This window comes from Aotus nancymaae, unplaced genomic scaffold (assembly GCF_030222135.1).
Source record: "Aotus nancymaae isolate 86718 unplaced genomic scaffold, 86718_ANA_hifiasm-v0.15.2.pri h1tg000040l, whole genome shotgun sequence".
In the NCBI taxonomy this organism is placed as follows: domain Eukaryota; kingdom Metazoa; phylum Chordata; class Mammalia; order Primates; family Aotidae; genus Aotus; species Aotus nancymaae.
Window position 1 is genome coordinate 131,036,376 of NW_026988454.1, and position 25,282 is coordinate 131,061,657.

At 48.8% G+C, this 25,282-nt stretch overlaps 2 protein-coding genes and 1 long non-coding RNA gene across 6 annotated transcripts in view; 1 reads left to right on the plus strand and 2 right to left on the minus strand.

Moving 5' to 3' along the window:
* Window positions 1-1,594, minus strand: LTA (lymphotoxin alpha). The gene is made up of 3 exons (XM_012436766.2): window positions 1,486-1,594; window positions 1,294-1,399; window positions 1-1,049 (listed from the first exon to the last, which is right to left on the minus strand). The coding sequence occupies exons 1-3, from the start codon at window positions 1,582-1,584 to the stop codon at window positions 637-639; spliced, it is 618 nt and encodes a 205-aa protein (XP_012292189.2). The 5' UTR covers window positions 1,585-1,594; the 3' UTR covers window positions 1-636.
* LOC105706400 (uncharacterized) lies at window positions 1,179-19,434 on the plus strand. Its single transcript, XR_010336752.1, has 3 exons — window positions 1,179-1,740; window positions 4,489-4,666; window positions 18,621-19,434. It is a non-coding gene; the product is annotated as an uncharacterized LOC105706400 (long non-coding RNA).
* Window positions 15,519-25,282, minus strand: part of NFKBIL1 (NFKB inhibitor like 1) — a 12,428-nt gene continuing 2,664 nt past the window's right edge. For 2 of the 4 annotated variants that reach the window (XM_012436764.2, XM_012436765.2), the window contains exons 3-4: window positions 16,544-16,720; window positions 15,519-16,326 (exon numbers count right to left, since the gene is read on the minus strand). In XM_012436764.2, coding sequence (XP_012292187.1) covers window positions 15,737-16,326; window positions 16,544-16,720 — 767 coding nt within the window. In that variant the 3' untranslated portion in view covers window positions 15,519-15,736. Of the gene's footprint in view, window positions 16,327-16,498; window positions 16,721-25,282 lie in introns of all 4 variants that reach the window. The other 2 variants (XM_012436762.3, XM_012436763.2) reach the window with 1 other exon arrangement.

Below are 25,282 nucleotides of genomic sequence, written 5' to 3' on the forward strand. Positions count from 1 at the left end.
TTTCAGAGAAAAGAGATTTATTGGGCTTCATCAAGGGTGCAGATGCCTCCGTGTGGGGCTCTGGTCGGCAGCTGGCTTTCAGAGCCTTTTGCTGCCTTCTGAGGCCCCGTGACCCCCCGTGACGCCTACTTATTTCTTTCTTGGTCAGCCTTGTGCCCATGCCCTCTCACTCTTCATCTTTTGAGCCTCTCTCTCTCTCTCTCTCTCTCTCCTTGGATGTTCTTCTATTATTCCCCTCTCTCCATCCTCCATAAATAAATAATTTAATTTTTTGCCTTCATAAATAGTCCCCTCCCTGCCCCCTGTCATCCCCCAAGCTCCCCCACGTGTCCCCCACGTGTGGATCTAGGCCCCACCTAGCTGGTGGGACAGACCAACAGCTTTGGGCTGGGAATTCCTAGACAGGCTTGAAATCCTCAGCCAGACAGACATCCGGGATGGTTCAGGCGGGTGTGGTCCCCTGGGATGCCTAGAATTCCTTCTTTGAAAGCTCCAGCTGACTTGATTGGGGAAGACTTGAGCTGTTGGAACGGTCAAAGGAGAGGTGGTGGTGACTCCTGAAATCGTCAGAATGGAGGCAGAATGGGGAGAAGGTCTTGAAATCAATTATTTTTTCTTTCCAAATTTTCCCAAGTTCTACAGAGCAAAGGCTCCAAAGAAGACAGTACTAGGGCTGAGGACTAGGTGGTGGATGCCATCTGTGTGGGTGGATAGCTGGTCTCCCTGGGTGAGCTGGAACGCAGCCCCATGGTACATTGAGTGCAGCCAGGGTTCCTGCAGCCCTGGATATACCATCTTCTGGGAGCTGAGGAGAGACACGTGGAAGGGGTACTGGGAGGAGAAGAGCTGGACCTCATGGGCCAGGTAGAGCGGGGTGGGCGTGGCCTTGGGAGAGTACGCTTTCCCAGAGAAGACCACCTGGGAGTAGACAAAGTAGATGCCACTGGTGGGGACCAGGAGAGAATTGTTGCTCAAGGAGAAGCCATCCTGGAGGAAGGCACGGTCCGTGTTCGCTCTCCAGCGCAGTGATTTCTGGTTGCTGGGGTCTCCTAGGAAGAGCCATGGGGGTGGGGGTGGGAGGTCAGGGGTCTGGGTTAGAGGTCTCAATCCCCAAGGAAGCAGGCACTGGACAACTGAGTTCCTGGGGGATGGCTGGGGGAGGTGTAAGAGTGGGCTGCCAGTGTTTTTTGCGGGTGGGGAAGTTGGGGGAGAGTGGTGGATGCTTGGGTTCCTGAGGCAGGGGTAGGAGCAGAGCTGGTGGGGACATGTCTGGGAAGTCAGGTGGATGTTTACCAACGAGGTGAGCAGCAGGTTTGAGGGTGCTGCGGGCAAGATGCATCTTGGGGTGCTGACGGGCAATCTGGGCGACTGAAGGTGTGAGGCCAACACCAGGGAGCCCCTAGGGGAGAACAGAGTTGGGGGAGGCTTTAGGGCTCAAGGTTTGGCAGGGCCACCCCAGAAATCCCCATTCTCCTGCTGCCTCACCTGGGCCCCAGGAAGCAGGGCCAGCAGCAGCCCCAGAAGGAGGAGGTGTAGGGGGGTGCCCTGCACCCTTGAGAGGAAGAGACGTTCAGGTGGTGTCATGGGGGAGAACCTGCAGAGAGAGAGAGAGAGTGAGCGGGGCGGGGCACACTGCAGAACTCAGGCGACAGACCTCCTGCCCTGGGAGACAGCACCCCCCACCCCCGGAGAGAGAGATCGACAGAGAAGGGGACAGGATGCAGTCAGAGATACCCCAAGGTGAGCAGAGGGAGACAGAGAGAGACGGGAAGGGAACAGAGAGGGTAGAAACAGATGGAGAGTCAGAGACAGGGAAGGAAACCAAAAGCAAACCCACCAAGGCCCAGGCCCAGGCAGGCCGCGGATCCAGGCAGCAGGTGCAGGAGGGACCAAGGCCCAGGCAGGCCGCGGATCCAGGCAGCAGGTGCAGGAGGGACTGAGGCCCAGGCAGAGGGCAGGACACTGCGGGGTGGTAGTCCGAAGCACGAATACAGGCAGCCCAAGGAGATGGGGCTGGAGAGTCTCACCTGCTGTGCGGAGCCCCTGGGCCCGGACGCTCGGGTCCCTTTATAGAGGAAGCGGCAGCGGCAGCGTGGCAGGCAGCGGGCGGGTTCTAGGTCGGGGCTGGGGCCTGGGGAAGCCCCCAGGGCTTAGACGATGCTGCTGTTTCAGTCAAAGGCAGGAAAGGCTGAGGCCTAGAAGAGAACCACAGGCTGGGGGTTCAGGTGACTGAATTCTGGGAAAGGGAGTCGGGTCAGGGGAATCGTGGGCTGGGAGGGCCAGGGAGTGGGGTCAGGCCTAGGAGTTCCAGAGAAGGGACAGTCAATTCGGGGAGGAGGAGGTTGAGCAGCTGGGGTGTGGGCTGGAGGCCTGGTTCCCTGAAGAGCAATCATATGTAACATCTCTGCACACTTGGCTGGGTGCGGGCTTCTCTCTTTGCCCATTTTCTTCTCTTGTCCCCTGTCCTTGTCCCAAACAACTCAAGTCATACTTGTTCCAGTATATGGACTTTCCAGCCCATCTGGCAGGTTTCACATCAAGAAGGTCCATTATATATCCCTTCATCGGGGACATTCTGGTGTTTGCCTCTTGTCCAGGTGAAAATATTAATGGAGCCCCCTTCCATTCTTGAAAGAGTCCTAGTTTGGAAGACAAAGTTTTTGGTCCCCTTACCCAGAGATGATGCTGGACACATCCCACTCCTGAAGAATGCCCTCCATCTCGTCCTGACCTCAGGTGGCTTCCACAGATCAGATTTATATAACCCCAAATAAATACACACTCCAGGATCAAAGTGGCAGACACCTTCCAAAGTTCTCTAAAGGGGAAGTGTCAGAATTCCACATGGGTGAGGTGTTGACATGGGGTGGGGTGGACACAGCTAAGGGACTTGTCCTGAAGTTGCATTTGCAGAGCCAATGCATTATTTTAAAACTGTTCCAGGCTGGGTGCAGTGGCTCACACCTGTAATCCCAGCACTTTGGGAGTCTGAGGTGGGCGGATTACTTGAGGTCAGAGGTCAGAATTTCGAGACCAGCCTGGTCAACATGGTGAAACTCTGTCTCTAAAAAAATACAAAAAATTAGCCAGGCGGGGTGGCGCACATCTGTAGTCCCAACTACTCGGGAGGCTGAGGCTGGAGAATTGTTTGAACTGGGGAGGCAGAGGCTGCAGTGAGCCAAGGTCGCACCATTGCACTCCAGCCTGGGGGACAGAGCAAGACTCCGTCTCAAGAAAAAAAGAAGTTCTGAATATTTTTTCCTTTTTATTGATATGTAACAGAGGTTTGAGGTGGACACCTCTTAAGTGTACAGCTGATGAATTTTTCCATCTGTTTGTAGCCATGTAGCCACCGCCAAGCTCCACGTATTTTCAGGTCCCCAGTAGGTTCCCTCATGCCCCTTCCCTGCTGATACCCTCCAAAGATAACCAATCACTCTCTGACCTTTATCCCCATAGATTAGTTCCTCCTGCTTTGGGGTATCATATAAATGAAATCATATAGAATCTACTCATTTCTGTTTGGCTTCTTTCAGTCAGCATTTTGTTTGTGAGATTCATCCATGTGGTTGCATGTATCAGCAGTGTTTTTTTTTAAATTGTGGTGTAATATTCTATCGTAGCAATATACTCTAATACATTCTTCTGTTGATGGGCATTTGGTTTCTAGTTCTTGGCTAACACAAAAAACGTTGATACCAACATTCTCATACAGGAGCCCATTTTCACTTAGCTTGCAAGTTACAAGGTTTAAAAAAAAGCAAAAATTCTAAAGATGACTTGATTCACTTTTCCTAAGTTTGAGATAATACCAACTGGTCACCTCAAATATTATTATTGCTATTAGTGTGATTTTACTTGGACGGTGTTAGAGAGGTTGGAGCCAGGGCTGGTGGTGACCCGGGGTAAAGCCCACTGTTGCACGGGGCAGGCCAATTCTCTCCCCAGGCACAAGGTCCCTGAGGGGTCTTGGAGTAACATGGAGGGACATGGAAGTAACATTCTGGGTGTGTATGAGCTATTTCTTCTGTTCTCCTTCTCTACTTGAGGCCCTGCACCTTTGCCTTTTATGCTTTACTAGTCTTAGCTATTATTTCTTTTTATTTTGTAGGGCAGAAAGGGGTGATTCCTTCCTGACTCATCATGAGGGTCATGGCCAATACTCCTGTAACAAAAGACAGGTTAACAGGAGAAAAGCATAATACATTTATTTAATCAAAGTTTTAAGTGACACGGGAGCCTTTGGAAATGAAGCCCTAAGGACCCAGGGAAAACTATTTTTATTCTTAGATTTGATGAAGAATGGACAACTGTGCAGAAATGTAATTGAACAAAACAAGCATAATTTAATGGTAATAGACTGGGGTTGGGGGGAACCCAGCAAGGCCGGCCATATTCTTCTTGGTCTCTCTGTACAGCATTCCGTCCTTCCAGGTATAGAGCAGAACCTCTTCTGGAATGAGGGTTTTTTTCTTTTTTTTTTTTGAGATGGAGTCTCGCTCGGTCACCCAGGCTGGAGTGCAGTGGTGAAATCTTGGCTTACCGCAACCTCCGCCTCCCGGGTTCAAGCGATTCTCCTGCCTCAGCCTCCTGAGTAGCTGGAATTACAGATGTGAGCCACTGTGCCCGGCTGGAATGATGCTCTTATAACCTACTATCAGATGAGGTAGGTCAGAAAATTTATTTTCATTTTTTTTTTTTAAATGGTGAAAAGATATACATATATTTAGAATTAGCCAGCTGGACTCAGTTTAGATGATCCTAATTTTGTTGGCAACATTCAAATCATCGTAATCAGGAGCCAGTCGAACATATGCCTTCTTCTCTCCATCAGGCCGAATCAGGGTGTTGACCTGGGCCACGTCAATGTCATAGAGCTTCTTCACAGCCTGTTTGATCTGGTGCTTGTTGGCTTTAACATCCACAATGAACACGAGTGTGTTGTTGTCTTCTATCTTCTTCATGGCAGACTCAGTGGTCAGCGCCAACTTGATAGCATAGTGGTCAAGTTTGTTTCTCCTGGGGGCGCTCTTCCGAGGATATTTGGGCTGCCTCCGGAGTCGCAGTGTCTTGGGCCGCCGGAAGGTGGGTGACGTGCGGATCTTCTTCTTTTTTTTTTGAGACAGGGCTTTGCTCTTATTACCCAGACTGGAGTGCAATGGCGCGATCTCGGCTTACCGCAACCTCCGCCTCCTGGGTTCAGGCAATTCTCCTGCCTCAGCCTCCTGAGCAGCTGGGATTACAGGCACGCGCCACCGTGCCCAGCTAATTTTTTGTATTTTTAGTAGAGACGGGGTTTCACCATATTGACCGGGATGGTCTCGATCTCTTGACCTCGTGATCCACCCGCCTCGGCCTCCCAAAGTGCTGGGATTACAGGCGTGAGCCACCGCGCCCGGCCGGATCTTCTTTTTTCTGTGGCTGTGGACACCTTTCAACACTGCCCTCTTGGCCTTTAAAGCCTTCGCTTTGGCTTCGGCTTTAGGAGGGGCAGGAGCTTCCTTCTTCGCTTTCGGCGCCATCTTGTGAAAAGCTTCATTTTTTTTTTTTTTTTTTTTGAGACAGAATCTAGCACTGTAGTCCAGGCTGGAGTGCACTGGCACGATCTTGGCTCACTGCAACCTCTGCCTCCCAGGTTCAAGCAATTCTCATGCCTCACCTCCCAAGTAGCTGGGACTGCAGGCGCGCGCCACCGCTCTTCTCATTCTTTTAACCTTATTATCTCTCGTGTCAGTGTCGATTTCCCTCTTAGCCCCTGCTCCTTCTGCGTCGCCCTTTCTCTCAGGGTTCTTTTTGCCTCCTGCTGTCTCTTTCTGCTTCTCTAATGGTATGAGCTGATGGATTGAGACCCCAGCTGAGCTATATTAAAATATAAAATGGTATTCCAAGGCCGGGTCCGGTGGCTCACACCTGTAATCCCAGTACTTTGGGAGGCCAAGGCGGGTGAATCATGAGGTCAGGAGACAGAGACTATCCTGGCTAACATGATGAAACCCCATCTCTACTAAAAATACAAAAAATTAGCCGGGTGGGGCGGCATGTTCCTGTAGTCCCAGCTATTGGGGAGGCTAAGGAGGGGAATCACTTGAACCCGGGAGGTGGAGGTTGCAGCTAGCCAAGATCTCACCACTGCACTCCAGCCTGGGTGACAGAGAGAGGCTCCATCTCAAAAACAAACAAACAAACAAACAAACAAACAAAAAACAGCATTGCAATTGCAATTAACAGTGAGAGAGAGAAAGAAATTTAAATCAAAGTGGAAGAATGGGACATTGAGGGACAAAAAAGGGAAGCCAAGAAGGAGTGATGGGAGACATGAGAGACAGAGAGGAAGGAAGGGCAAGACTGGGCCGAGGCTCAGTGTCACGTGCATGTGAGATGTGCTGAAGGGTGCTCCTTGAGATGGTTTCAATCTCAGTTTCGGAGGTTCTTTGAAATTTGGTTTCTTTCTTGGGCAGGCCAACAGTTGGTTTGGGACTTTCCCTGGGTGGGAGAACTGATGACTGGAGACTTGTGCCCCAAACTCAGGAAAACACAGTCTTTATAGTGGTCTTTGTGGAGAAACTAGTGAAATCTCTGAGGCCTCCAGATGAGGCTGAAATGACATTAGCTTCAAACTTGAATTTAGCCTCAAAACCTAAATTGGGATTTAATACCAAATTCAACCCTAACCCAAATTTAACCTCAACCCAAATCACAACTCAAACCCAACTCCAACTGTAACCGTAACCTCAAATCTAAACACATCCCAATTAATAACCCCCTAAATAAAACTTTCCTCTACACCAACCCAACCCTGTCTCTAGGGCTAATCTTGAAACCAGTTTACCACCACTCCTAAGAGTAAATTTAAATCTGACTCTAAACATAAGTCCAATCTGAGCCACAGGCCTAAAGTTGAACTTTATCCTGCTTTATGAATTATTCATCCATCCCTCCATTTTGTATCTGAGTGCCTACCACATGCTGGGCATTGTTCTAGGCAGGACAGACAGAGGCAGAGGAATCAGAGAAGGTGCCGGCACCTTGAATTCCAGTGAGGCCAGACAGAAAAGAATGAAACTGAAGAAGAAAGGAATAAGAATTAAAAAAAAAAAAAATGAAAAAAAAGAAACTGAAGAAGAAATCAGTACATAGTGCTAAGAGAAAATAAGACAGGCTGATGTAATAAGAGTGGCAGGGAGCTACTTTTAAATACAGTAGTCTGGCCGGGCGCGGTGGCTCACGCCTGTAATCCCAGCACTTTGGGAAGCCGAGGCGGGTGGATCACGAGGTCAAGAGATCGAGACCATCCTGGTCAACATAGTGAAACCCCGTCTCTACTAAAAATACAAAAAATTAGCTGGGCATGGTGGCGCGTGCCTGTAATCCCAGCTACTCAGGAGGCTGAGGCAGGAGAATTGCCTGAACCCAGGAGGCGGAGGTTGCAGTGAGCTGAGATTGCGCCATTGCACTCCAGCCTGGGTAACAAGAGCTAAACTCCGTCTCAAAAAATAAATAAATAAATAAATAAATAAATAAATAAATACAGTAGTCAGCAAAATCCTCTTCGAGTGATTGCATGGCACTGGAACTGAGATCCAAATGACAAAAAATAGTGACCAGGTAAAAGTTTTTGGGAGCAAAGCATTCCAGGTAAAGGGAGCAACTACTGCAAAGGCTGGAAGGCAGAACCAAGCTGGGGGTGTTGAAGACAAACAGAAGGCCAGTGTGGCTGGAGCAGATAAGAAGCTGGAAAAAGAGTGGGAGATGAGGTCAGAGAGGAGGGCAGGGGTCAGGTCCTACAGGGCCATGCAAGGAGTGGAAAAGCCTATGGATTTCATCCAGCCACAGGAAGCCTTCAGAGGTTGTCAGTATGTGTTTGTGTGTGTGTTTTGCGGGGCAAAGAGAGGAGAGAGAAGTGAGCCAAAATGACAGATTTGTTTTATTTTTACATGGTGTCTTGATCTGTGGCCTAGGCTGGAGTAGGCACCATCATAGCCCACTGCAACCTCAAAATCATGGGCTCAAGTCATCCTTCAGTTTCCCAGGTATCTAGGACTACGGGTGTGTCCCACTGTGCCTGGCTAAGAGACAGGGTCTCACTATGCTGCTCAGGCTGGTCTTGCACTCCTGATCTGCTATCTCGGCTTCCCAAAGTTTTTTGTTTTTTTTGTTTTTTTTTTGAGAGGGGGTTTCACTCTTGTTGCCCAGGTTGGAGTGCAATGGTGTTATCTCGGCTCACTGCAACCTCCACCTCCTGGGTTCAAGTGATTCTCCTGCCTCAGCCTCCTAAGTAGCTGGGATTACAGGTGCAGGCCACCATGCCTGGCTATTTAGTAGAGATAGGGTTTCACCATGTTAGTCATGCTGGTCTCAAACTCCTGACCTCAGGTAATCCACCTGCCTTGGCCTCCCAAAGTGCTGGGATTACGGGCATGAGCCACCGGCAGGCCAGCCTCCCTGGATTTTTTATTTTTATTTTTTGATATGGAGTCTCACTCTGTCACCCAGACTGGAGCGCAATAGCGCAATCTCAGCTCACTGCAACCTCCGCTGCCTGGGTTCAAGTGATTCTCCTGTCTGAGCCTCCTGAGTAGCTAGGATTACATGTGCATACCACCATGCCTGGCTAATTTTTGTATTTTTAGTAGAGACAGGGTTTCACCATATTGGTCAGGCTGGTCTCAAACTCCTGACCTCAGGTAATCCACCTGCCTTGGCCTCTCAAAGTGCTGAGATTACAGGTGTGAGCCACCATGTCTGGCCCTTTTTTTTTTTTTCTTTTAAGGCAGAGTCTTGCTCTGTTGCCCAGGCTGAAGTGCAGTGGCACAATCTCAGTTCACTGCAACCTCTGCCTCCCAGGTTCAAGCGATTCTCCTATGTCAGCCTCCTAAGTAGCTGGGATTACAGGTGCATACCACCATGCCTGGCTAATTTTTGTACTTTTAGTAGAGGAAGTACACCATGTTGGCCAGGCTGGTCTTGAACTCCTGACCTCAAGTGATCCTCCCTGCCTCAGCCTCCCAAAGTGCTGGGATTATAGGCATATGCCACTGCACCCAGCCTGGATTTTCAAAAAATATATATTGAATTTTTTCTCTCTCTTTCCCTTCCTCCCTCCCTCCCTCTCTCCCTCTTTCTCTCTTTCTCTCTTTCAAAGGTGGAGTCTCATGTTTTTGCCCAGGTTGTAGTGCTGTGACACCATCATAGCTTACTGTAGTCTTGAACCCTGGCCTCAGGCAATCCTCGAACCTTAGCCTCCCAAAGTTGTTGGGATTACAGGCATAAACCATTGCACCTGGCCTGCATTTTTTTTTTTTGTCATTTTTTTGTTTTTGTGTTTTGAGTTGGAGTCTTGCTCTGTTGCCCAGGCTGGAGTGCAGTGGCGTGATCTTGGCTCACTGCAACCTCCGCCTCCTGGGTTCAAGCAATTCTCCTGCCTCAGCCCTCTGAGTAGCTGGGATTACAGGTGCCCGCCACCATGCCCAGCTGATTTTTGTATTTTTAGTAGAGACGTTAACACTTCTGAATTCCCACTGGGATTTAACCTCCCTGGATTCAAAATTCAAAGGAGGTTTGAGGCACCAGCATGACACTCAGGTGGAGCTTTCCAGCTAGCAAGTCTGGAGCTCAAGAGAAGTTGGGTCTGGAGGAATAGATAAGAGCATCATTCCTTTCCCAGTAGAGGTTGAGCCTTTGAGGATCTTCAAGGGGGGTTGACCAGAAGAGCCCTGAGCATGATTAAAGGAGGAGAACCAATAAAGGAGAGGTTGGGGAGCAGTCAGAGAAGCAGGAGGTGGGGGATGCCAGGCAGAGACAGGGCAGCCATGTCTGAGGCTTCAAAGAGATCTAGTAAGTGATGGTTGAGAATACTGTTGGGTTCAGGAACTAGACGATTACAAATTTTGAGAAAACCGTTTCCATTTAATAGAGGGGCAGAAATCACTTTACACAGGTTGAGGAATGAGTGGGAGGTGAGGAGAAGGAGGTAGTGGGCACAAAGTGAACACCGAATAACTGAGAATCATCTCTTAGTTCTACCTACAGATTTTACAGATGAGGAAAATTTTACCAGTTCCTGAAAAAGTGGTTTGTTAAGGTGCTAGTCTTTTGAAACATCACACGAAAAGGCTAGATGAGAGTTGGACTGGACATTTGAGGGAGAAAGATTTCAAGGAAGAATCTTTTGTGTTATTTTCAAGAAATAAAATTGAATGTAAAATGAAGGTGCTTAAAGAGACAAAGATAGGCCAGGTGCAGTGGCTCACACCTATAATCCCAGCACTGTGAGAGGCCAAGGTGGGCAGATCACTTGGGGCCAGGGGTTCAAGACCAGCCTGGCCAACAAGGCAAAACCCCATCTCTACAAAAAATAAAAAACTAGCCAGGCGTGTTGGCATGTTCCTGTGGTTCCAGCTATGCACTGAAGTGGGAGAATCACTTGAACCCAGGAGGCAGAGGTTGCAGTTAGCCAAGATCACACCACTGCACTCCAGTCTGGGTGATAGAGCGAGACAGTCTCAAGAAAAAAAAAAAAAAAAAAAAAAAGGTAGGCCGGGCGTGGTGGCTCACGCCTGTAATCCAAGCACTTTGGAGGCCAAGGCAGACGGATCACCTGAGGTCAGGAGTTCAAGACCAGCCTGACCAACATGGTGAAACCCTATCTCTTTTTTTTTTTTTAGACAGAGTCTTGCTTTGTCATCAGGCACCAGGCTGGAGTGCAGTGGCACGATCTCAGCTCACTGCAACCTCTGCCTCCTGGGTTTAAGCAATTCTCCTGCCTCAGCCTCCCAAGTAGCTGGGACTACAGGTGCGCGCCACCACGCCCAGCTAATTTTTGTATTTTTAGTAGAGACAGGGTTTCACCATGTTGGCCAGGATGATCTCGATCTCTTGACCTCGTGATCCGCCTGCCTCGGCCTCCCAAAGTGCTGGGATTACAGGTGTAAGCCACCGTGCCTGGCCGAAACCCCATCTTTAAAAAAAAATTAATTAATTAAAAAAAAAAAAGAAAAGAAAAAAGGTGCAGTGGCTCATGCTTGTAATCCCAGTGCTTTGGGAGGCCAAGGCAAGCAGACCACTAGATGTCAGGAGTTCAAGACCAACCTAGCCAACATGGTGAAACCCTGTCTCTACTAAAAATATAAAAATTAGCTGGGTGTGGTGGCACACGCCTGTAATCCCAGCTACTCAGGAGACTGAGACAACAAAATCACCTGAACCCGGGAGGTGGTGGTTGCATGAGCCGAGATCACACCACCACACTCCAGCCTGGGCAACAGAGCAAGACTGTCTCAAAAAAAGAGAGACAGATAGTGAAAAGAAGAAAAAAGTGGAGAGAGAATATAGTAAAGATAGAGGAAGTGGAATAGAGTACAGATAAAAGGATCAGCCTTGGAAACAAAAAATACTGTGAGTCAACATGTAAGGAAAGATGAAATATAAATAACAGAGTGAAGGGAAAAGAGGGAAGTGAGATCTACGCTGGACTGCCTTAAGCTCGATGAAGTATTAATAGATGAGCGTGAAGGGCATCAGAGGCACGGAGATTTAGAACATCACCCGCAGGAGTACAATGGGGAGTCAACAAAGCATGAGTAAAAGTTGCCCAGGAACACTGATGATTCTCTGAGATTAGCTGGCCAGGATTAGTTGTAAGCCTTTTATAGTGACTCAGCTGTCTCCTGCAATGCTTGGAGACAGCTTTGTCTTAGGCTGCTAAGACAAAGCCCCAAGAATGAGACCACTTAGTTTACCCAAGTGAAGTTTTTCAGGGTCTTCTTGGTGGAACATCAGGTAGGTAAGAGTTTTTTGTTTTGTTTTGTTTTTTGAGATGGAGTTTTGCTTTTGTTGCCCAGGCTGGAGTGCAATGGCACAATCTCAGTTCACTGCAACCTCACCTTAGAGCTCAAGCAATTAACCTGCCTCAGCCCCCCAAGTAGCTGGGATTACAGGTGCCTGCCACCATGCCCAGCCAATTTTTGTATTTTTAGTAGAGATGGGGTTTCACCATGTTTGGCCAGGCTGGTCTCAAACTACTGACTTCAGGTGATCTGCCTGCCTTGGTTTCCCAAAGTGCTGGGATTACAGGCACGAGCCACAGTGCCCAGTGGTAAGAGATTCTAAAATGCAGGCAAAGTGGATTTGAAGTTGTTGACCATGCAGTACATGTAAAATAAACAAGGAAAACCAGGAAAGCAGAAGCAGCTGGAAGTCTTGGTGAGAATAAAGAACTGATTCAAAGGGAGGCAGAGTGGGAGATATGAAAAGTCAATGGCTGTGATGAGAATGGTAATTCAGAGATCAAGATCTTGAAGGCATAACTCTTCCAAGTGATGCTGGGGTTTAAGGTACAACCTTACTCCTGGGTGGCTAAAATGGAGCAGGGAAGACGCTCTAAAATCAGTAGATTTGAGAAAATTGGAGAATTGAGAGACCAGACCGTAAGATTCATCTGATCTGTGTGGCTTTTAAAGTCATTGAAGATGATGGTAGGAGGCTGGGCACAGTGGCTCATGCCTGTGAGTGCTGGGATTCCAGCACTTTGGGAGGCCGAGGCAGGCGGATCACAAGGTCAAGAGATCGAGACCATCCTGGCCAACATGGTGAAACCCCGTCTCTACTAAAAATACAAAAATTAGCCAGGCATGGTGGCACTCACCTGTGGTCCCAGCTACTTGGGAGGCTGAGTTGGAAGAATCGCTTGAACCCAGGAGGCGGAAGTTGCAGTGAGCCGAGATTGCGCCACTGCACTCCAGCCTGGCGACAGAACAAGACTCCATCTCAAAAAAAAAAAAACAAAAAAAGGATGGTGGTAGAGATAAGATGTGGAGAAAGACTGAGCTAGATATACAAGTTGTTAAGAGCATAATAAAGATTTTGATGGATAAGATTGTGCTGTGAAGACAGGAATAGCATGGCAAATGCAAAAGGCACATGCTTTGGGAGAGGAGGAGGAGGTTCTCAATAGTGCCGGGGGAGATAAAATAATGACCCCTCTCTTCTGCCTTCATTCCCCTAGTGATGGAGGTGGAAGAAAGAGCAACCTTCACCACAGAGAGAAATAGCATCATTAGTCCCCCTTGGCCTCCCAATGCCCAGCATGTGATAGGCTCAGATACTCACTCAATGCCCAGGGGAAAATGCTTTCAAAAGTAGAAGACGGGATTTGAATATGTGAGAAATTCCACCAAATATCGTGAAGTAGATTGGTAGAAGGGTCCTTGTGGGGTAGGAAGTTAGCACTTTATTACCTTAAGCAGATACACCTCCCATTATGTATATAACTATTTGTATATTGTCTCATTACACTGCAAGTTCTATGAAGACAGTGACTTTATCATTTATACCCATTGTCAAGCAGTGCCTTGCTCCTAACAGGTGTTTAATAATGTATTTTTTTTTTGAGATGGAGTTTCGCTCTTGTTGCCCTGGCTGGAGTGCAATGGTGGGATCTCAGCTCACCGAAACCTCCGCCTCCTGGGTTCAAGCGATTCTCCTGCCTCAGCCTCCCGAGTAGCTCTCTAGAGCTGGCACCATACCTTGAGCAGAGCCTGACAAGCTAGAAAATGCAGCATGTTCAGGGAAAGGAGCATCCTGAGGCAGCAGCAGCACAGATGTGAGGGAACATGTGATGAAGAAAGGACCACAGAAAGTCAAGGTCAGAGGTTGTACTTCATCCTGTGGGCAGTGGCCCAGGTAACAACGGTGAAGTGATGCTCTAGAGAGCAGAGATCCACTTCCACCCACCCAGTGTTTCATTGTGTCACCCCTTGGGAATCCCTGGCTCCCTCCCTGCCCCCTCCATGCTGGACAGGATGTCTGCTGCCTGCCCCAAGGGGTCAGAGGAAGCCAGGGCCTCTAGGGCTCAGTATTTTTATCAGCCTAGGAAACAGGAGACACAGAAGCGGAAACCATGTGGTCAGAGAAAGTGAACAGCCCTCATCTCAGGGGAACCCCCACCAGGGCTGGGGGCCAGACACCAGGGAGGGACGTTGAAAAGACAGTGATCTGGTGGGCCCAGGTTTCAGGGCTTATTTTGCTTTGGTTTTATGTAACTCTTGCAGAAGGGGAAATGATGTGCTTAAAAACCAGTGAGAAATCTCTTGGGTGGAGGAGCAAATTTGGTCAGCAGAGTTTTCCATGATTTCTCTCTCAACCCCCAGCTTAGGGATCCTAACCCCAACTCCCCCCAAGGCCAAACCTAGGCTCTTTGCATGCCACTTCCGAAAGCTCCAGCCTGTGAGAGGAACCGGACGCCGGGGTCACACACAGCTTGAAGTCTCTTCTCTGAATCACAGCAGTTTCCTCTCACAGGATCTTTCTCACCAGCCCTTCCCCCTCTTGCATCCTGAACATCTGCCTGGTCCTTTCAGAGGCCTTGGGACTCTTCCTAACATCCGGTTCTCTTCTTCAAGTCATGCCTGCCAACCCATGTTTCCATGTTTCCAGAGGCTTGCCCTCCCTGCCCTCTACTGCCTTCCACTTCTACTCCTGGGGTTCTCCCACTGAGCTGAAAAATAAGCTTCCGATTGATAAGATGCTGGCTCTGGCGTAGATATGCAGACTGCACTCACCAGCACATGCCTGTAATCTCCTTGCAGCCCTGTCCTTCCTTTCTGCCGAGTTCCCAGTTGTGTCCTGAGTGATAGTAGTGGGGTCTGGTCTGCCATTTCCTATCCTAGTTTCCAGGGAGCCCCCCCACCTCTCTGTGGGCATCCCAGACTCTCTCCTGCACCCCTCAGGACTTCAACCACTGGTTCTTGAAAAAGGAAATGTTTATAGGGAAGGCTATGCCTGGGCTGCCCAGAGATGAACTAGGTTTAGGATGGGGCAGAAGCTGAATGGCGGAGGTGAGGACTGGGGCCCTGGAGGAAGAGAGATACAACTGACAAGCTAGAGGGCAGAGACAGATGGAGCCAGGAGCCTGGCTAGCCTTGGGTGTGGAGCTGTGGTTGCCCAAGAACAGACAACCCAGGTTACATAATTTTGCTCTTTCCACCTCCTTCCCCTGCTCCTAATTTAAGCAACTGAAATTCCACTCCCCCATAGGGCTTTTCCTCTAGCCATTCTGCTTGTATTGCCCATCCTCCCAGTCTCCTCATGGCCCCCCAGCCCTGGCTACCCCCAACTCGCTCATTCAGTGACTCAGCAAAGGGAAAGCCCTGTGTTGGGGGAAGGGGGTGTTAAGTGTCGAGGAGGATGTGGTTCAGCTTGGGGAGCCAGGGAGGGGAGGGAAACTGGTTTTGTTCCCCTTTTTGCCTCTGTTCACATCTATTTCTCCAGCCACAGATTGCAGGGTGAACAAGACCCCAGTGCAGGGAGCAGAGTGAGACTGGATGGCAAACTGGGCCTTCTCAGGGCTGATCTGAGCGGGCCTGCACAGGCTTCTCGCCTCCAGCTGAGGGCCGGCGTTTTAGCGTGTGCGTGTGTTGCAGGTGTGTGGGAGCTGTGGGTTTCAGCAGGCGGGCGGGAAAGGAGATGTCATGGGTGATGAAAACCACAGCAATGGAAAAAGACAGAGGAGACACTGGGAGTGAGATGTGGAACCAGGTCTTATTAGGAAATGGAAGAGTCAAGGAGCAGTGGTGGCGGCCCGCACCCCCCACCCCCACTTGTTACAAGTTTCGCTCCCACCCATATCCTCTGCTGAGCAGCACCTGGCTCTTCCTTGTGGTCCCCATCCTCTCCCTTACCCTTCCTTCTGCCTCATCCTGAGGCTGCAGCCCCAAAGTTTCTTGCTTCTTCCCTAGGGTCACTTGAGGGCCTCTGCATGGCGATTCAGGGCCTGAGAAAGGGCTGTCACTGCTCCCATCACACGGCCAAGCTCCCAGGTCTCAATCTGGCTTCGGAATCGCTGCAGAAAGCGATCAGGGTGCCAGCGGACCTGCTGGACCCTCAAGTACCTCCTCAGAGCCCCCTGCTCCTCCAAAGGGGGGCCCCTGGCCACCAGGGCTGCAGCCATGGCCTCTGGGTCCCCTCCCCCAGGGCAGGGCCAGGGCACATCACCAAATCGCCAGAGGCTGCCCCTCCCTGCTCCTCTGGGGTGCTCTGCCCTAGGCCCAGCCCTGGCTGGTTTGGGCCCTCCGTCCCCTTGAGCCTCCTGCGCCCTCCTGGCTCGGCTCTCACGCAGTTCTTCCTCCTTGACTCGGGCTCGCTCTCTGAAGAGCCGCTGCTCTTCCTCCTGCTGTCGCCAGCTCTGACTGGAGCCCTCAGCCCGTGGGGGTCGACGGGATCCCTCTGCTTCTCGCTGCTGCTGCTGGCACTTCTGGGCATGTTCCCGGGCCAGGCGATCTGACCAGGCTGAGAAGGACTCAGGTTCCTGGGTCTCATGGGAGGCATCACCTGTTTGGGAGGGTGGGATGGGGGTAGTCGGAGAGAGGCTGTGAGAAGGTGATGGGCCTCAAGAGGCAGGGAAGCACAGAGTTAGGGGCAGAGGAGCCTAGTGTGACGCATTCATGCAGAAGGAAAGCAGCCAGCGGGGAAGGGCAGCTGTGGATGGCAGAGGGCTTCTCACCTTCAAACCTCCCCATGACTTCCTGCCACTCGTCCTCCAGCTCACCCTGGAGCTTCTGTCTCCATTCCCGCTCCTTGGAGGCATCATCTTCTTCCTCCTCTTCAGCAGAATCCCAGGGGGGTCCCCAGCCCAAAATTTGGCCAGGGGTCTCCCCATCCTTATTCTTTATTCCCATGGCAGAGGGACAGCGGCTCAGCAGTGGCAGGAAGAAATCGGTGTAGGCTGTTGGTGGTAGAGCAGGGAGCAGAAGTTAGCTGGGACTCCCACTCCTTGGCAGGGCTGCCATCTTGAATCCTGCTGCTCACTCACTCCCTTGGTCTTAGAGCAATGGAAGGGTGGCCCACATGGATGCCTCCTGGGTATCAGGAAATAACCATCACTGACAAATAGACTGATAGTTTACCACATGCATGATAAGTGTGCTAGCTTAAAATATTCTCACCTGTGTCTCCACAAACTATTTCAGTGTCCTAGAAGTTCTATTTGCCAACTGACATTTTCGGACCTGCCTCCAGCCACCAAGGCAGTGCCAAAATTCTTTGACTAAGTATTTCACTTTTGGCTTAAAAATACTGTCACTATATAAATCCCTTATTTTCTCACCTGAAACCATACATCAGACTGGTAAACAATCTGAACACTCTAGGCCGTAAATACACAAATATATAATGCGTATCTTTTATTATCACTTATCAATAAACTGAGTAAAATAAATGTTTTCAGGGGAATTTCTCTCAGCCATCCTTACTAGGGGATGATAGAAGAGGGGTGGGGAGGGGAACCAGCAAGGAGCATGAGCCACAGAATGCGGGCAGCAGCAGAGCAAGCTCTTTCCTGCTGACCGAGGGCAGGGGAAAGGGGGTAGAGTATGACAGAGGGTCTCATCCACGGGCTGAGAGAAAACAGGAGAGGAACTGACATTCCTCAACTCCCCTTTTCTTCAGTCCCAACCTCGCTGCATCCGGCCCAGGGTTAGTTGAGTGCCACACTACTTCCTTCACTGCCAACCCAGGCACCCTGTCCAGGGCCACGTGCTGTGGCTGCCAACCACCTCTTTTGCTGGCGGGGGGCGGTGGGTAGAAGAAGGGGAGGGAGGCAGCCTTCCTTCCTGTGGACCTACTTTCTTTCCCCAGGGTTAGAGGAAATGGGCTAGCAGTCCTTAAATCTTTATTCGGTAGTGCTGGAAAGCACTGTTTACCTGGCAGAAAGCTGGAACAGGGGAAGGCACAGCCAGGAAGGCAGGAATACAGAATGGCCCAGGCTTGGCTGGCCAAGGACCACCATCCCTACCCAAACCACATCAGGCTGAGGGGAGGGGGACACTTCTCCCTAATGCTGCTGTGACCTGTTATAGGCCCTCTGAACCTGTCCCACCCAGGGAGTACCTGGTCCTGTCTTTCAGTCACACATTCTCCATCTGAGCTCACTGCAGGTGTGAGCATGGTGGGTGCTAAGGCTTGCATGGGAGATTTATAGTCATAGGTTTTAGGAGTAGGGCCTCCAACTATAAAAACATAAGTAAACTATGGCATAGAATATTAAACAGCCACTACAACTGAGGCATGTGTTTGAAAAAAGCTAGCTACAAAACCGTAGAGAGGATGAGATCCTAACTGTCTGAAACAAGAGACCAAATCCTATGGCTAGAAAAAAAAAGAGGCTGGGTGTGGTGGCTCATACCTGTAATCCCAGCACTTTGGGAGGTCAAGGCAGGTGGATCACCTGAGGTCAGGAGTTCGAGACCAGCCTGGCCAACATGGTGAAACCCTGTCTCTAATAAAAATACAAAAATTAGCCAGGAGTGGTGGCATGTGCCTGTAATCCCAGCTACTTGGGAGGCTGAGTCAGGAGAATCACTTGAACCGGAAGGTGGAGGTTGCAGTGAGCTGAGATCATGCCAGCCTGGGTGACAGAGTGAGACTCTGTCTCGAAAAAAAAAAAAAAGAAAAAAATAAACTGACAAAAAATATGTAAAATTTCTAGCCTACGGGTGGTGGGGCTGTGGGTGGCTTTTCCCCCAATTTTATTTGACATTTTAATGTGAAAGGGATAAAGTTGAAATTTTCTTTTTAAAGAAAGAAGAAAAAATGTGCTATTAACAGTGTACTGTCTTCCCTTCCAGTCCCGTCTTGGTGTACCTAAATGCATACATATGACACATTTATTCAGAGGTATGTAACCATACTACAAATATTGCTTGTCAACTTGCTTCATTCATTTAACATCTCATTTATATTTTTTTCCACAGGAGTATATACAGTCTACCTCATTCTTTTTGATGACTGTATAGTTAGTGTTCCACTGTGTGTACAAAACAAGCCTCCTCACCCCAATATCCACAGACTTTGTTTCCAAAACTGTTCAGCCTCATGAGTACCTTTTGGACTTGCTACAGTCTTTCTGTGGGGGTAGATTTTTATAAGTGGAATTTATGAGTCAAAAAACATGTATAATTTTGTCAAACTGCTCTCAATAAGTTTGTGCCAATATACAAGTGTGCCTATGTCTTCCTTTACCAAAATTCAGTATCATCGACCCTTTTGATTTTGTCAGTTGGATAGATTAAAAAATGATTTTATTAATGATGGTTTTTTTTTTCCATTTTTTTGGCTTTTTTTTTTTTTTGGTGAATGAACTGCTCATATTCTTTGTCTGCTTTTTCTTTGGAAATCATACAAATTCCCCGTCTTAAAAAAAAAAAAAGAAAAAAAAAAAGCTGGGCGTGGTGGCTCATGCCTGCAATCCCAGCACTTTGGGAGGCCGAGGCAGGCCGATTACGAGGTCTTAAGTTCAAGACCAGCCTGCTAACATGGTGAAACCCTTTCTCTACTAAAAATACAAAAATTAGCCAGGCATGGTGGCATGTGTCTGTCGTCCCAGCTACTCAGGAGGCTGAGGTGGAAGAATCGCTTGTACCTGGGAGGCAGAGACTGCAGTGAGCCGAGATCCGGCCACTGCACTCCAGCCTGGGTGACAGAGTGAGACTCCATCTAAAAAGAAAAAAATAGTTCACCTGGTCGGGCACAGTGGCTCACGCCTGTAATCCAGCACTTTGGGAAGCGGAGGTGGGTGGATCACCTCAGGTCAGGAGTTCAAGAGCACCCTGGCCAACATAGTGAAACCCCATCTCTACAAAAACAAAAATTAGCCGGACACAATGGCAGGTATCTGTAATCCCAGCTACTTGGGAGGCTGAGGTAGAAGAATCACTTGAACCTGGGAGGCAGAGGTTGTAGCGAGCTGAGATTATGGCATTGCACTCCAGCCTGGGTGACAGAGTGAGACACTGTCTCAAAAAAAAAAAAAAAAGTTCACCTTTCTCCAGTATTAGAAATGCCCCCTTGACAGCAATTTAGCAGTACAGATCAACTATTCCCAATGCCCTTTAATATGTTGGACTTTCATACTGAGAAAAATAAATATAAAAAACATTTTAGCTGGGCGCAGTGGCTCATATCTGTAATCCTAGAATTTTGGGAGGCTGAGGCGGGCAGATGGATCACGAGGTCAGGAGATCGAGATCATCCTGGCTAACATGGTGAAACCCTGTCTTTATTAAAAATACAAAAAATTAGCTGGGCATGGTGGCACATGCCTATAGTCCCAACTACTTGGGAGGCAGGAGGCTGAGGCTTGAACTTGGGAGGTGGAGGTTGCAGTGAGCCAAGATCCCACCACTGCATTCCAGCTTGGGCAACAGAGCGAGACTCCATTTCAAAAAAAAAACCCATTTTGTGGAATGGGTGCAGTGGCTCACGCCTATAATCCCAGCATTCTGGGAGGCCGAGAAGGGTGGATCACTTGACGTCAGGAGTTCGAGACCAGCCTGGCCAACATGGTGAAACCCCATCTCTACAAAAAACACAAAAATTAGGCCAGGCACGGTGGCTCACGCCTGTAATCCCAGCACTTTGGGAGGCCGAGGTGGGTGGATCACTGAGTTCAGGAGTTTGAGACCAGCCTGGCCAACATGGTGAAACCCTGTCTCTACTAAAAATACAGAAAATTAGCCCTGTGTGGTGGGGGGCCCCTGTAGTCCCAGCCACTTGGGAGGCTGAGGAAGGAGAATCACTTGAATCCAGGAGGCAGAGGTTGCATTGAGTCAAGATACCACCACTGCACTACAGATTGGGCGACAGAGGGAGACACTGTCTCAAAAACAAACAAACAAACAAACAAACAAAAATTAGATGGGCATGGTGGCGAGTGCCTGTAATCACAGTTACTTGGGAGGCTGAGGCAGGAGAACTGCTTGAACCTGGGAGGCAGAGGTTGTAGTGAGCTGAGATTGCACCATTGCACTCCAGCCTGGGCAACAGAGCGAGACCCTGTCTCAAAAAAAAAAAAACTATTTTGTGGAGGAAAAATTTACTTTGTCTTAGTGATGGAAGCACTGATCTTCTCTGACCTATTAGAAGACATGAGCTCTATCTGAAAAGAACGGACACACTATCTCTCTTTTTTTTTTTTTTCAAGACGGACTTTCGCTCTTGTTACCCAGGCTGGAGTGCAATGGCGTGATCTCAGCTCACCACAACCTCCGCCTCCTGGGTTCAGGCAATTCTCCTGCCTCAACCTCCTGAGTAGCTGGGATTACAGGCACGCGCCACCATGCCCAGCTAATTTTTTGTATTAACATTCCTGCCGGGCGCGGTGGCTCACGCCTGTAATCCCAGCACTTTGGGAGGCCCAGGCGGGTGGATCATGAGGTCAAGAGTTCGAGACCATCCTGGTCAACATGGTGAAACCCCGTCTCTACTAAAAATACAAAAAATTAGCTGGGCACGGTGGCGTGTGCCTGTAACCCCAGCTACTCAGGAGGCTGAGGCAGGAGAATTGCCTGAACCCAGGAGGCAGAGGTTGAGGTGAGCCGAGATGGCGCCATTGCACTTCAGCCTGGGTAACAAGAGCGAAACTCCGTCTCAAAACAGAACAAAACAAACAAACAAAAAAAACCAAAAAAAAATTCCTACCGCTGGCGCAGTGCCACGTGCCTGTAGTCGCAGCTACTCGGGAGGCTGAGGCAGGAGGATTGCTCAAGGCCAGGAGTTCTGGGGTGCAGTGCACTATGCTGATCGGGTGTCCGCACTAAGTTCAGCATCAATACAGCGATCTTCTGGGAGTGGGGGACCACCAGGTTGCCTCAGGAAGGGTGAACCGGCCCAGGTCGGAAACTCCCATTCTGATCAGTAGTAGGATCACGCCTGTGAATAGCCACTGCACTCCAGCCTGGGCAACATAGTGAGACCCCATCCCCAAAAAAACAAAACAAAAAAACCCCATTCCTTTTAGTTGGGTATGGTGGCATGTGCCTGTAGTGCCAACTACTCGGGAGGCTGAGGCAGGAGAATCGCTTGAACCCAGGAGGCAGAGGTTGCAGTGAGCTGAGATGGCACCATTGCACTCCAGCCTGGAATGAGACTCCATCTCAAAAAAAAAACAAGAGCAGGGCGCGGTGGCTCATACCTGTAATCCCAGCACTTTGGGAGGCCGAGGTGGGTGGATCACGAGGTCAAGAGATCGAGACCATCCTGGTCAACATGGTGAAACCCTGTCTCTACTAAAAATACAAAAAATTAGCTGGGCATGGTGGTGCGTGCCTGTAATCCCAGATACTCAGGAGGCTGAGGCAGGAGAATTGCCTGAACCCAGGAGGTGGAGGTTGTGGTGAGCCAAGATCGCGCCATTGCACTCCAGCCTGGGTAACAAGAGTGAAACTCTGTATCAAAAAATAAAAATTAAAAAAAAAAAAATTCCTTTAAAAAAAGTCAATATCAGCAGCTTTATACTGATGATTGACTGACGCTCAGAGGAGGAACAGGTAACAGCGGGTGGGGTGGACAAAGGGGGCTTCAAGGAGATTGCCGCGAGACGAGATGGCTCATGCCTGTAATCCCAGCACTTTGGGAGGCCGAGGTGAGTAGATCATGAGGTCGGGAGTTTGAGACCAGCCTGGCCAACACAGCAAAACTTCATCTCTACTAAAAATACAAAAATTAGCTGGCATGGTGGTGGGCACCTTTAATTCTAGCTATTCGGGAGGCTGAGGCAAGAGTATCGCTTCAACCTGGGAGGCAGAGGTTGCAGAGAGCCAAGATCGTGCCATTGCACTCCAGCCTGGGTGACAAGAGCTAGACTCTATCTCAAAAACGAAAAAAAAGAAGCAAGTTGGGCTTCTGCTGGGCTGTGAAGGCAGAATGACTTTTAGCAAAGTGGAAATCAGGTGGAAGGGAAGGTGACAGGCTAGAGATGAGCAGGCTTGGCTCTGTGTGTGTGCAGCACGAAGCAAGGCTGCAAAGCCAAATGGAACATAAATTGGATGGCCTCAGGCACTTTAAAGCAGGGCCACAGCCCACTTATACTGTGCAAGAGTAGAGTGGGTGATGGATGTTAAACGTCTGGTGTTGTGCTGGCACAGTGAAGAAGTGCAGTAAATGCTACATTTTAAAAAATTAAATAAAACACATTAAAAAACCAAAAACCCAAAAACCCAGATTGACTTTGGGCTTTATTCTTTCTGCAAAAACTGTGAGAAAAAATACCCCTATTTCTCAGTTTTTTGTTAACTCTGCTATATGTAAAGGTTATTGTCTGACTGAGGTTTGTTTATACACAGTCTCTGACAGCTAAGACCTCTTCCCCATGTTGGGTTGAGTTGACGGTTCTAAAAAGAAGTCACCAAAAGCTTAAAAGGTAGGGGCCATTCATGACGTCTCATTGGCTGTGATAACCCAGCCCAGCCACTCCAATATACACTGGCATATCCCTCACACCTAACGTAACAACCACCACCAGGGGATTCGAGGTCATTTAATCTGTTCAAAGAAGATATTTTAATTTTACTAAGGCAGGGTAGTCTATAAAAAAGCTGGAAGCTTGATTCTGCAGAGAGCATAAAAAAAAAAAAAATGCCGGAAGCTGAATGAGATGAACCTTTCAATCAGGAGTTAGAAGGCCATCTGGTGGCAGGGCTGGCAGGGGACCAGGAATAAATAAGGCCAGAGAGGACACAAAGGTTTGGGAGTGAAGGCCCTGAGCTTGGGTCCCCTTTTGGAAGACAATGACCTGAGAGCTGTGAGATTTCAACCAAGTTCCTGAACCTTCTGGGCTCTGCTTTCCTCATCTGTAAATGGGATACTAACAGTCTCACAAGCTTCTTAAAATTCAGTACAATAGGATAGGGCATGGTGGCTCATGCCTCTAGTTCCAGTACTTTGGGAGGCCGAGGTGAGGAGACTTCTTGAACTCAGGAGTTGGAGAACAGCCTGGATAACATAGCAAAACGGTCTCTACCAAAAATACAAAAAATTAGCTGGGCATGGTGGTGTGTGTTTGTAGTCACAGCTACTAGGGAGGCTGAGGTGGGAGGACTGCTTGAGCCCAGGAGGTAGAGGCTGCAGTGAGGTAAGATTGCACCACTACACTCCAGCATGCACAACAGAGTGAGACCCTGTCTCAAAAACACAAAACAGAACAAACAATAAAGGAAATTCCTACCACACTATCAGGGGCATTTTTACTACTCTAAAAGCCTTAGTTGGGGAACATAAAAATAAAAATAGCATACTTATTATTTAGCAAGTGCCAAAACTGCACTAAGTGCTTGCCTCATTTGCTCATTCGAAATCCCATTTGTGTGAGGCAAATTGGGCTCACAGAGGTAAGCTGCATGTCCCTGTCAATAGTAGAGCTGGGGTCTGGATGCAGGTCTGCCTTGGTGTAATCTGCTCTTTTGGCCGGGCATGGTGGCTCACATCTGTAATCCCGGCACTTTGGGAGGCCAAGGCAGGTGGATCACCTGAGGTCAGGAGTTCGAGACCAGCCTGGCCAACGTGGTGAAACCCTGACCCTACTAAAAATACAAAAATTAGCCAGGAGTGGTGGCATGTGCCTGTAATCCCAGCTACTTGGGAGACTGAGTCAGGAGAATCACTTGAACCTGGGAGGCAGAGGTTGCAGTGAGCTGAGATCATGCCACTACACTCTACCCTGGGTGACAGAGCGAGAGACTCTGCCTCAAAAAAAAAAAAAAAAAAAAGAAAAAAGAAAAAAGCTGCTCTTTTGCCTTCCAGGGTTCTGCCTCTTACAATATGAGCTATCAAGTTACATGCCTATACTTGGTAAACTTAGTTTTAAGTAAAAACATCAACTGAAGAAACAAATCTGAATATGCTAGCCTATGTCAGGTATGTTAAAGGAAATTTTTAAAAAGGGGGGGTTTTGACCATATGGGGGAGGTTGTGGGGCAGGGGCCTTTTGTCTATACTTGAGCTGGATGCTATGAGTAGCAAACTCAAATTGAATTAGGATTGTTCATCCCGATCTAGAGGTTTTCCTCTAATGTTCTTACTCCAGAAGAAAATCTCTAGATGGGGAAAGGTTTTGCCTTTTATTCTAGTAAGAAGGGTTCTAACTCTAAAGAGAGCTGCTTCATTATAATACTATAATGAATATTATAATATCACCAGGTTCCCCATCTAAATCAGTGTCAAAGGTCTTGCAGAATTCAAATGTTTTTGGGACTTGATAGGGCTAACCTAAAAGTACACTTACTGTATATTAGGTAGCCCAGGAGGGCCTGGGCAGTCCCAAGAACCAAACACATGAGTGTTTCTGCAGGGAAATGTATGAATATTGACATCACTAGGATAAAAACAAATAGAAAGCTTACTTTAGTTCAGATTAGATTTCTGTCCCCAAACTAATTTTGGTGGCAGCCTGATGAAAAATGTTTGGTTCTCAGAGTGTTTTTGAATTTAGAATTGTGGGTAAGGGAGCATGGAC